We start from the raw sequence: 12,488 nt of genomic DNA, 5'->3' as shown, positions 1-12,488 counted from the left end.
AGACTGCGCTTATTTTATTATGGTGCTTACCGGAAGCCTGGTTCATACTTCCTGCAAATGCTATACGAATTTTGACGTCACAGTTCTGTTTTTGCTTTGAAAGTTTTGCAGGGGTTGAGCACATTTCAACTGGTACAAATTATTGGTTGCGACGTCAAAATTCATATTGCATTCGCATTTGCAGGAAGTATCAAACTGGGCTTTACACTGTTTGTAACATTCGCTGTATAGTTAGAGTACATTGTACTCCGTTTTTTGAGTACATTGTACTCCGTTTTTTTAGTACATTGTACTCCGTTTTCTGAGTAAATTGTACTCCGTTTTCTGAGTAAATTGTACTCCGTTTTCTGAGTAAATTGTACTCCGTTTTCTTAGTACGTTGTACTCCATGTTCTGAGTACTGAGGGAATCAAATCCACAGGCTTCATGGTTGGGCAGGATGAACTAAATTATTTTTGTTATTCATTTATTCAAATCTGATTCTGTTTCAGGGACAGCCTCAGAATAGTCAGTGGGGTGACAGGAGGAGTTCCGATCCCTACTACAACAGGCAGCAATACGACCCGCGTTATCAGTATGCCGATTATCGCAACCAGCAGTATGATCACTACGCTAGGTATGCTGCAGCTTACGATCAACAGAGTGGGTACGGCTACAGAGGCTCCGCGGCCTACGATGCTAGGTAGGTACACTCTTGTGTTTAAACACTTAACGTTGGCATTTGAAGGGTCTGGTTGCGTTTGGTAATGACTCTGAAAATTAATTGCAATAAAAACTTACAGCAGCTTTTGGATAGTATGATGCATTTTTAGAAACATTTCACTTTGAAGAACTGTGGTTATATGGAAAAAGTTATAAATTTTAATCCCCAAATATTTGAATCACTCAGATAGTGTGTTCCAACAGCAGATTTTTCATCCTGCATTGACATAACCAAACGGATACAATTTCTTTAAAATTATTATTATTATACATTTTTTAGGGGGATGCAAAACTCACAAATCTCAGATGGCTCCACACCAATCGTTTGTAGAAAAACTACCAAACATATAAAACCCTTTAAAAAAAATATATAATATTGATATTATTTTGGCAAACTAATTGCCAAATGAAAAAAAAAAGTGAAAAATTATTATGCAAAACTGACATCTGTCGGATGGCTGTCTACCGATCATTTGCCGAAGGCAACAATATCCCCCCCAGCTGGAACGGAGTCAGTTTGTTTGTTCGTTAACTGCATGATGTTAATTGCAATGTGTATTGAGAACTGCATTGATAACCTACTTGGTAAACACTGGATCAGTGGTATACCAAAAGTGAAAAATTTTGTTTTGCTTTCCCTACTTGTTTGGAGTAATGTTTGTGGGACCAATCTGGTCTCGAAAATTGTTTTAATAGGCGCAAGATGGGCATATTGCTGTTTTACTTCACATGTACCAAGAGACTGATGCTGTGAAGTAATGTTTCCTTCATTTTGTAACAGGAGATCCTACTCAAGACAAGGCTACGGGAACCAAGAGCGGCCTCGATCGAGGCAGGGCCAGGGGTACGCCGAAGGGGAGCGGACACGAGATGGGGAGCGACCTCGATCCCGACAGGGGTACCAAGACCCCTCGAGGCAGGGAGCATACCTTGAACAGGAGAGCAGACCGCGGTCAAAGTCGAGACAAGGATACGATCAATATTACAAGGGCTACGACAGGAAGGACCCAAGGGCGCAAGACTACTATAAAGGTCAGGGTTCATAGGTCGTAGGATTCGCCCTATTAAGGTGTGTCCTCTGAAAAGACTCTGCCGGCCAACTTTTGGTCGACAGTTTTGTTTGGGTATGTGTTTAAGTTTCAGAGTGATGGTTGTGAGTGCTGGATTATTACAAATTATTGCATTGTTCTCGATGGAGAAATACCTCTTGCCGTTAAGAATGGGACAGTCTTTTATCCGTACGTTCCATCAACATTTTAGGAAAAGGTTCTTTTCTCTTTTTGGGGCTAACCTGTGAGTCTTGTTCAATGCTTTCATAGGAACAAGAGTGTGCTAAAAGTTTTGAACGGCTTCCTTATTCAACCACTAAACCACTTTTATCCTGATGGGCTCTAAAGAAAATAGTTGGTTAAACAAGTTTATAACTTTAAGCCCACCAAGCTGTTGTTTAAATGGTTTTAAAAAGAGTAACTGTCAGAAAGGATGTATTTCCTGTTTTCCCCCAACTGGTCCTCTTATCATCAAAACCACTTCCTCTTCCTGAGATTAAAGATACACAGAAAATAAACAATCTCATAACGTACACTAATTCCCTCTACCCCAGGCTATGATGCTTATGGTCGACCGTACGACAGACAAACTCAAGAATACTGGGCGAAGAGAGGCTACTACACCAGCCAGAGCTACGACCAGCGTAGCAACCGTAGTTACGATGATCGTAGCAACCGTAGTTACGACGAACGTTACCAGAACTGGGAGAGACAAAACCAGTATTACCGCGAGAGAACTGACGATGACAATCGACAAAACACGTCGGCGCCTGAGCAGCAGTGGCCGGTCGATACGCGGAGTGCTCAGGCGGACCAATCAGATACAGGGTAAGAAAGGTCAAAGGTGGTGTCAAGGCCAACGGTCTTTCAATTGGGGGAATTACAGTGTGGGAGCTGGTCTTTACTGCGTGGTAATGATCGGGTTGGTGGCTTGCCGCTGTTAAGTGACTTAGATGAAGAATATGGGGTTTTTCTTGTGCCGTTATTTTAGGAAGTGTTCTCTCCCTAATTTGTCAACATCTTTGCTCGTGTGGCTTCAGAGTGGCGCCTTGAACAAGATATTGTCAAAAATATAGGGAGACTGCCACGTAGTGCTAGATAGCTTAGTTGGTAGAGCGCCGATTATGTTAATCGCGGTCATTGAATCAAGTCGTGGTCTAGTCCATCTTCTTTCAACTTTCCCAAAATCATTTGCGATTTATTACCCAGTCAGTTTCCCTTGTGGCTTATGATTGATATAAAATAATATTTTCCGCAGATTTTCCTCGGGTTTCCATCACCAAGGAGGGGACACACCCGAGAAGTACAATGCAGACCAGAGCAGTATATTCTCTAGTGACTACACCGACCAGGCTAATAATAGCAGTGTGGCAGCGACGACATATCAAGATCAGTATGGTAGCTCCTATAACTACGGCTATGGGACGGACAGCTCATATCAGGAGGTCAAACAAGGTAGGTATTTACGTTATTATGTATGAGATTACAATATGGCGTTTGGTGGCAGCAGACCTACCAGGTAAAATCTCTTTTTGTAAATTTTTTCCATTGTTCTGGTAATGTGCGCATGCTCAGAACTACGTAAACAATGCCACAAAAAAAATTTACAAAACAAGTTTGCTGCCATCTACCAATCCAAAGTCTACCATTGATAATGCTTTCCCTGTCTGGTATTCAAGCCTTACCAAAATCCAGCTGGAATGCCTTAAGATTAAGAAGTTGCAGTGAGAAGCTCTGCAAATAATTGACTTTTGACTACTGTATAGCTCAGTCTTTCAGAGGAATTTATATCTAGTTTGACCAGGGGTGGACTTCACAAAGGTAGTCCTAACTTAGGACTAGTCCTAAGCAATGCTAAGAGATAGGACTGGTCCTAAGTTAGGACCAGTAACTCATCCTAACTTAGGACTGGTCCTATCTCTTAGCATTACCTAGGACTAGTCTTCAGTTAGGACTACCTTTGTGAAATCATCCCCCGGCCCCTAATTCCATTGAGACTCGAGAAGCTACTTGTTAGTTATGGCGCATCACTTCTGAAATTGAAACTGTTATATTTCTACACAGCCACACCGCCACCACCAGAGCGCATGACACCAGCGAAGTTCACTCTCCCTCATGTTATAGCTCGATTCAGCCCTGGTGGCCACCTCATCAAGGTACTACCTAACATGCCGCTAGAGGGAATGCCAGCCACTGTGGAAATACATAGCGTAGAGGTATAGTAGTCATTTTTTTTCTCACATTTTCTTACTCGTAACTGAGTGTCTCAGCTTGACAAGATAATTAAAAACAAATTAAATCAGAACTTAAAGGCCCGGTCCCACTGCAGCGATAACGAGAACGATAACGATCGCCAAGATAACGCGTTCTATTGGTTGAATTGCTCCACGCAGAATACGCACACGCCCATTCAACCAATAGAATGCGTTCTCTTGGCGTCGTTATCATTATCGTTCTTGTTATCGCTGCAGTGGGACCGGGCCTTTATCCCTAAATCCAACTTTACACAGCTCTGGGCAAGGATTGGCCAGGATTACTACCAGGCCTGGAATTTCATCTTCGAGAGGGAAAAGCCTTTTTCATTTTACATGTGGATTTGGTTTCCGGTCCAACCGACTGTTTTGGGTTTTCCCATTGGGGTTTTCCTCCACCATCTAAAACTGACCATTTGTTCTTGTTGACACTATTACTGTACTGTTGGATTTATAATCATATAAATAAATTAATAAAATAATTAAAAACTTGCAAAAGGCTTCTAAGGAGACGGACTTGAAATGTAGTTTGAGTTTTTCCTCAAAAAAAATAAGTTGTTTTCTTTTATAACAGACCATGCTGGAACACACCCCAGAGACTGAAGAAATGCGAGCATTCCCCGGGCCTCTTATACGGTAAGTTTGAAATTAGACTGCTCCTGAACCCTTTTTTTTTTTTTTTATCCTTGCTCTAAAATCCCATTCATTAGAAAGGAATCATTTCTCAAAATGTTACACATCAATAGCTGCAGTGCTTTTATCAAGTAAGATTTTACTGTCATAAATTTGTTGAGTTTTTTAAATATCAATATAAACCACAAGGGAAACTGACTGGGTAAATTTTGAAATGATTTTTGGGGTTGAACAAAGAATTGACTAGAGCGGGATTTTTAAATAAACGTGTCCGAAAAAAACAAAACGTTGAGGGTCAATTTCTGGTCAATCGTTTTTGTATTTCTATTTGCAGAGGGGAAACCCATAAGGGTGATGTGCTCAGATTCTCCCAGCAGAAGTCCGCAGCATGCAGTGAGAGTACAGAGATGATGGATAGAGAGTCAGCGGCTCTACTATGGGAACTCATGGTTCTACTCTGTCGACAGAACGGGGTATGTACTCACTCACTCAGGCATGCAACTCTGCCTCGTTTCTGCGGAATTCCGCGTTTTCTTTTTTTTTTTTTACGTGAAAGAAAAATAAAAAAACTTTTTTTTTTTAGACTGGCAACAACAGTGTACAACTAAAATCATGTAAAATAAGCCCAGTACATCCTAACAATGCACCTAAGAGCATAATAAACCTCAACATTTTCTAGGGTACCATTGTGGGTATCATGTCCCGTGGCGTTTCGGCTGCCTCGCTCCGCACTTACGTTGTGCCTTTGAAAATTTTCCTCTTTTTTTTCAACGGGCAGTTGCATGCCTGCTCACTCAATCAACCAATCCATCAATCAAGTACAAAAGTCAGTTATTGACCCCTTGCACGCACTTCACACGCGGTGACTGTGCCACGCTCACCACTTTGGTGGTCAATAGGTTTCTGTGTTAATGCCGCTTTGCCTTAATATACACACTTCACTGTATAAAGCACAGTGACATTGACCATCAAAATGGCGCATCAAAGATTATTCTGATGATGACGTCAGCTGAATTGGGTCAAAAGATGGCCTATATAAAAAGTTTGCTCTAAGGCACCGAGGCACAGTTGAATTGTTAGTAAGCCTGCTGGAACATTTGAGCTGTAAGGAGTGTATTGAATGAGGTGATTGAGCTGGCATTTCTTATTTGTACAGTAAGTCTATGTCATCCTTTAGGGCCATTTATACAAAGAACGATCTCTATTGAAAAGTTGAAAACCAAGGTCTTGGCACAACAAAAAGGAAGCAAGAGGTAGACGAAGGAAGATGTCTTTGTTGAGATCTCTATTTGAGCATCTATGTGATATATCCAGCCGTCGATTTCACCATACTCTTCCTAACTTAGGATTAACTTTTAGGACGAGTTAAGATCCGTATCAAAAGGCATGGGACGCATTGAAAGTTGGGACGGGTTACTCGTCCTAATTTGAGATAGGATTAGTCCTAGCGTTTTGTGAAATTGGCTGCACTAGCTTGTTTGTAGTACTGCAACAGCTAACTATATTTTCTCAAATACTACAGTCTAACATAGTTTATGGCAAACATAAAATTCATAGTAAAACATTGAAATATATGTCTATTTTCTTCCCCCCAAAGTCAATCATGGAAACTGACATTTCGGAACTCCTTCTGAAGAACCACCCCATGGTGTCCTCCTCCATAACCCCACCAGACCCCAAGACTGAAGAGGATGCTGCGGCTGGAGAGGAGACTAGCACTGAGGGTCAGAGTTCAGAGGTCGTAGTGCAGAAGAAGCCTCATTTGAGGGACGTGGAGGCCGACACTAGTAGGTTTAGAGAGCTACTGTTGTTTGGACGTAAGAAGGTACGTTTTTGAAATAAGTGGAAGAACATTAATTGTTATAATAGTTGCAATGGGGAGAACGATTTATTATTTTTCTTACGCTTAGGGCCTTATCACACAAGGAAACTTTGACAGGCAGCCCGGAGGCAACCAACTGCACTGCATGCCACACGACCACTTTGGTAGTACACGAGTCATTTTGCAAACAATGTCTTACGATACCCAAGTATAGTATGTGAACATTCAAATGTTAATGGATTCTCTTCTTGGAGTTTGCCTGGAACTGGTTGCTTGTATCAAATTGTCTTGTTTAACAGAGCTTTAAACCGATTTGTGACAGCACTTCACAGTATGTGGGTTTTATGGCATTACATGGTGAGGTATCCATGTATATTCAGTTTGTGGTAGTACCACGTGTAGATCCACTTCGCTGTGTAGATTTTGCCTATAAATAGGCAAACATGTCTCCCACTCTTCACTCACCTAACAATGACTAGAGAATGCTATTGGGAACATTAAGACCACTTTAAGAACTCACTCCATTTAAAAATAAAAAAAAATAAAAAACTAATTACAGTTGTTAAAACCAAAATTAAAGGCGGTGGAAACTATTGGTTATAACTCAAAATAATTATTAGCATAAAACCTTATTTGGTAACAAGTAATGGGGAGCTTTTGATAGTATAAAACACTGTGAGAAATGGCTCCCTCTGAAGTAACATATTTTTTCGACCAAGAAGTCATTTTCTACGAATTTTATTTTGAGACCTCAGATTTAGAATTTGAGGTCTAAAAAATCAAGCATCTGAAAGCACGAAACTTTGTGTGACAAGGGTGTTTTTTCTTTCATTATTACCTCGCAACTTCAATGACCGATTGAGCTCAAATTTTCACTGGTTTGTTATATTATGCATATGTTGAGATACACCAAGTGAGGAGACTGGTCTTTGACAATTACCTATAGTGTCCAGTGTCTTTAAGGACAGTATGTTTATATACTGGAAATTGTACATGTTTTTTTTTACTAAAACAACAGATTAAGCCTTAATGTTCACAGGTTTGTTATTTCATGTATATGGTCAAAAAATTTTGTCTGCAACCATTTTTTTCTGTTCTACCAACCCTGTAGAATATCATTAGTTTCGTCTGCCGATTGCATTTTAAAAATTGACTCTCTAATCGTTGGGAGTGTGTGACAGTTAACCATACAGATTTTTTCCGACTACAAAATGTAATTATTTTGTAGACGGTAATTGCTTTCACCTGTTGCATAACACTCACAGCTGTGGCTGTAGCCTTCTTATGAATATGCACTGACTGCCTTATGTGAAAGCTCAATCAATGTATTAGTAACTTGTTTGGTTACACATGAATTTTGTTGTGTGTTACAGACAGGCTCCAAGGTTAAACTTAGTTTTGTGATGCAACCATTTTTTTCAAAAGATAGAGGCCCGGTGAAAATTAAAACAAAATGACAAACCTCTTACCTCGCATTTAAAATGGGTAAAATGCCACTGTGTTTGATACCCCCCCATGTGCAAAAAAACAACAACATGTTTATCTTTGCCAAACAAACATTTTTGTGAAAGATATTTGCAAAGAAACACATCTAACTAGCCACTTCAAAATTTAGAAATAAGTGAGTTTAATTTTTTTTGTACATATTGTATGTATATACATGTAGTACTAAAGCAACTTTTTGCTTTGTTAATCCCTCGCAGGATGCACTTGAGGCAGCAATCAAGGCGGGGCTTTGGGGCCACGCCCTCCTCCTGGCCTGCAAGATGGACAGTAGAACTCACACTAGTGTCATGACTAGGTATGTATAGACCAAACACACCAAGACTAAGCAAAGATATTGACAAACCAGGGAGACCATTTGAGAGACTCCCACAGCTTCTTTCCTCGCACCAAGCTTCTTCAAGACTTTCTTGAGCAGTAGGAACCCAGCTTGCTGCTTTTACTTGCACCCTGTGTTTATTTTGGCACCCAAAGCCGTCCACCATCTAGAAGCTTAACCGGCTTAGACATGTAGCAGAATAGATGTAGATAGACCACAGACATAATGGCTAGTGATCTCAGTTGGTAGAGTATCGCAAGTTAAATTGAAAGGAATTTTTTATAAGTGTAATTTTTCTTGATTGTTTGTAGATTTGCCAACAGTCTAACGATGAATGATCCCCTACAGACACTCTATCAACTCATGTCAGAGAGACAGCCTGCTGCAGTCACTGTGAGTAATAGAGACTTATTTTATGGGGAACTTATTAGGGTGCTCCATGAGCAAGACAATGGTCAGCATGGGGCCATGAACTCCATCTTATTCAAGGTTTGCAAGAGTGGCCTTGTTTAAGGCGATGAATAAAAACAAGCAGAATTTTTGACGATATTGATGTTCTTCATCAGATATAAAGAAGGTTGCTATAACTCATTATCATTTTTTTTGTTTTTTGCCAGAGCTGTGCGGATGAGAAGTGGGGCGATTGGAGACCGCATCTAGCCATGATACTCTCCAATCTAAGCCCAGATTCAGAGCTGGACAGTAAGAGCATCGTCACCCTCGGTGACTCCCTAGGTAAGGTCTCAAACGCTAGTGTCGGTATTTCTGAGAGAAATTTCGTTCAGGACAGTTCATAGTGGTGTTGCGTTTTTATGAGGAGACGAAAAATCTTTCAGACTAAATGGCTTATACTCGATGATGCCTTCAGAATGTCTGAAACAAATTTTGTTAAACTCGGTAATGACACTTGTGTTTTTAAGCAAAACACTTGCCACACTACAGAGCTCAAATTAAAACCATGGTTTCTGTAAGTTCTGTAACAGATTTCTTGTTTCCTCGTTTTTCTTATCAGCATCAAGAGGTTTGTTGAAAGCATCTCACTTTGTCTATCTGATGGCCCAAGTTGGACTGGGCGTCTACGGTAGCAAGACAACCAAGATGGTCATGATCGGTGCTAGCCACAGGTATGTCCTAAAACTAGGGATGAGAAGTCTAGCCTTTTATCTGAATTCAGACTTGTTGGGAGTCTTCCTGATAAACTAAACATGCTGCATTTGTTCTGATATTTTGTGAAGGGGGGGTCACCCTGTTTCTGGCATAGAGGTATGTGGCAACATGTCCCTGGTGGTAGTTGATTTGGTCGACAGCCAATAGAAGTTAAGTGTGGCCCTCACCTTGAAGTGACTGCCCACGCGGCCCGTGACGTTAGGCAAAGCATAGGCAAGCTTTTATAAAACAATTTTTTTTTTTGCATATATTTGACTGTTTGTAAATAAACCCCCCCCAAAAAAAACCCAATATTTTTATTACTGTAATTCCCTTCTTTTCTTCCAGTCTTCCTTTCCAGAACTTTGCACTGAATTCCAGTATCCAGCAGACGGAGGTCTACGAGTACGCTCAACTGCTTGCCAATAAACACTACAGCTTGCCTAACTATCAACCCTATAAATTCATCTATGCTACCAGACTAGCAGAACATGGATTCACAACACAGGTGGGTGTCCCCGAAATATTTAAAAAAATCTAAATCTAAAAGGTTTTGATTGCTCTTTACATCTCCTTTTCCCCTCCCAGAACTGTCTTGTATACAGAAGTTCTTACCACAATTTCATAAAGCCTGTAAGCATAAAAAAACTTGCTGAGCACAGAAAAATCTTGCTTAACAGAAACAGGTTATTCCGTAAAGTTTAGATTGGTGCAAATGGTGCCCTTATTTTTGCTTTTAGCAAAGAAATTTGCAGAGCAGTTTTTGTCTGCTTAACAGCTTTATGAAATTGAGCCCTGATGGTTAATTCATCAGGGTGTCGGTTCGAATCCTGGTCATTACTTTTGTTTCATGACTTGTTCAAGATGCTTGTATTTTGAAGTATCATTTGAAATGTAGAATTATCTATTAACTGCTGATTCCTCTTCTCCTTTTCAGGCGCTCCATTACTGTGAAGTCGTAGCTAAAGCCGTGTTATACATGCCCAGTCTGTACAGCTCAACATTAGTCAACCAGATCTGTCAGGTATGGATGCACAAGTTATCAATTTCTAACATCGCTAAAGTTCTGTTTTCGGACCATAACTCTAAACCTAGTTCCAACCAAAAGAATCTTCATCAATTTCCCTATGATAACGCACTACCCACTATTTAAAATATTTCTAAAATGTGCTAATTTTTCAGACAGTAAAATATTTCTAAAATGTGCTAATTTTTCAGACAGTAAAATATTTCTAAAATGTGCTAATTATTCAGACAGTTTAATATTTCTAAAATGTGCTAATTTTTCAGACAGTGAAATATTTCTAAAATGTGCTAATTTTTCAGACAGTTTATCCATGGTAGTTGTTAAATAATGTGCACTCCCCCTTTTCCCCTCAGCTTTCTGATCGTTTGGTATACCACGACGACCAATATTATGACGGGCAAGTTCTGATCAATCCGGAATGGCTGTCCAAGCTGACTGATATTCTCAGACAAATGAATGTAAGTTTAGTGGGACCGTCATAGTTCATCAACTTGTATTTTTGATGTGCTAGTGTTTGATTGTAATGAATTTTATGAAATGTAGAAGGGGGGTCTATCTTCACAGGGGCTCCTTTTACTGCTCTTGATTAAGATTCTGACCTGGACCAAATTTCATAAAGCCTGTAAGCACAAAAATTTGCTTAGCATGAAATTTCTTCCTTGATAAAAACAAGAGTACCAACCAAATTTTGGATTTGTTGCATATTGCTTGTTGCTGACATTCAGCTGTTGTTTGCTTATTCTGAATCAAGTCACATGGACTGGTTGGTAATCCTCTTTTTATTAAGGAAGAAATTTTATGCTAAGCAAATTTGTGTGCTTACAGGCTTTATGAACTTGGGCCCTGAGCTCAATCAATTTTCATAGAGCACAAAAGTAGCGAAGCTCAAAAGATTTTTATGTAAATTTTCTTGTGGGAGGAGTGTTGGCCTTAAAAAGAGCCCTTCTTTTTATAAAAACCTTTCTTTAGTAACCATTTAACTAGATTTTTGTCCTTGCGATGGAATTTTTTAATGACATTTTTTTGTGTGAAATACTGTTCGCTTTATGAATGCTGTATATTATTATTATTATTATTTTTATTATTAATTTTTTTTTTACGTTTTCTATTTATCAAAGCAGTGGCAATTATTAAAATTATTATTGTTTTTTTTTCTTAACCCCCTTACAGGATGGTCAGATCCAACCGTCCTCTACGTCTGGTACCCCGATACCTTGGAGTGAATCCTACAGCAATCTCAGTACGATGGGGGAGAGTGTCGGAAGTAGTGGACCAACGTTTGAGGTTGACCCCGCTCATGTCAACGAGGGCGGTGAACCTTATGCATCCGGTAATTTGTTCTTCTGTGTTGTTGTTTTGAAGTTGTTTTTACAATATGTGTACTTTTGCTTTCTCAGTGTAAAATTTTTAGAATTTTTGAAAGGCCCTCGACCTCAACCTTAACTTGTCTCCTCGTCTGTTCTTTTTCACTTTGTCTCGAAAAGATATATCAACTTTTTTTCTTCTTTTCTTGATAGTTGGTGACTACGCCCTGACAACGAGCGGCTACTACCATCAAGCGCCCTCAACTTCAGATGTAACAACTGACCAGTCACAGAATCAACACAGTGCCTATAGCTACGATCAACAACAAGAGCAACAACAACAACATGAGCAACAACAACAACAACAACAACAACATCAGCAGCAACAGCATTTGGCGCAGGGTGATCCTGCTGTAACACAAAACTCGGGCAACTATACAACATTTGGGCAGCAACCGCTCTCGTCCGTGCCTCGCAACGTCGACCCTGGTGCCTCGCTAAACAGTAATTTCTCAGAGTACAGCACAACGAGCGCAACTTCGGCTGGTGATTCCGGAACAGAGCTGGAGGAGAGCGGAGCATCAAGGGCAGCATTCGACTACTATGGTACAAGCACGAGAACTGTAAGTCGTTAGATTTTACTATTTTTGTTGTTGTAGTTGGCACATGGTAGTAGAAATTATAAAGTACTTTCAAATCAAGTATCCAAACTAACACTGATTGGATCTTGT

The 12,488-nt window shown here is 40.0% G+C and overlaps 1 protein-coding gene across 6 annotated transcripts in view; it reads left to right on the top strand.

Moving 5' to 3' along the window:
- LOC139948024 (uncharacterized) overlaps positions 1-12,488 on the top strand; it is a 29,621-nt gene that overhangs the window by 5,636 nt on the left and 11,497 nt on the right. For all 6 annotated transcript variants that reach the window (XM_071945996.1, XM_071946000.1, XM_071945998.1 and 3 more), the window contains exons 4-20: positions 492-682; positions 1,484-1,734; positions 2,306-2,579; positions 3,010-3,206; positions 3,816-3,967; positions 4,578-4,639; positions 4,971-5,109; positions 6,234-6,461; positions 8,162-8,259; positions 8,592-8,673; positions 8,898-9,015; positions 9,293-9,404; positions 9,775-9,934; positions 10,364-10,450; positions 10,807-10,911; positions 11,624-11,783; positions 11,971-12,380. In XM_071945996.1, coding sequence (XP_071802097.1) covers positions 492-682; positions 1,484-1,734; positions 2,306-2,579; positions 3,010-3,206; positions 3,816-3,967; positions 4,578-4,639; positions 4,971-5,109; positions 6,234-6,461; positions 8,162-8,259; positions 8,592-8,673; positions 8,898-9,015; positions 9,293-9,404; positions 9,775-9,934; positions 10,364-10,450; positions 10,807-10,911; positions 11,624-11,783; positions 11,971-12,380 — 2,826 coding nt within the window. The remainder of the gene's footprint in view (positions 1-491; positions 683-1,483; positions 1,735-2,305; positions 2,580-3,009; positions 3,207-3,815; positions 3,968-4,577; positions 4,640-4,970; positions 5,110-6,233; positions 6,462-8,161; positions 8,260-8,591; positions 8,674-8,897; positions 9,016-9,292; positions 9,405-9,774; positions 9,935-10,363; positions 10,451-10,806; positions 10,912-11,623; positions 11,784-11,970; positions 12,381-12,488) is intronic.

The sequence above is a fragment of the Asterias amurensis genome, chromosome 15 (genome assembly GCF_032118995.1).
Source record: "Asterias amurensis chromosome 15, ASM3211899v1".
NCBI lineage: Eukaryota > Metazoa > Echinodermata > Asteroidea > Forcipulatida > Asteriidae > Asterias > Asterias amurensis.
This window is presented reverse-complemented; position numbering and strand designations above follow the sequence as displayed.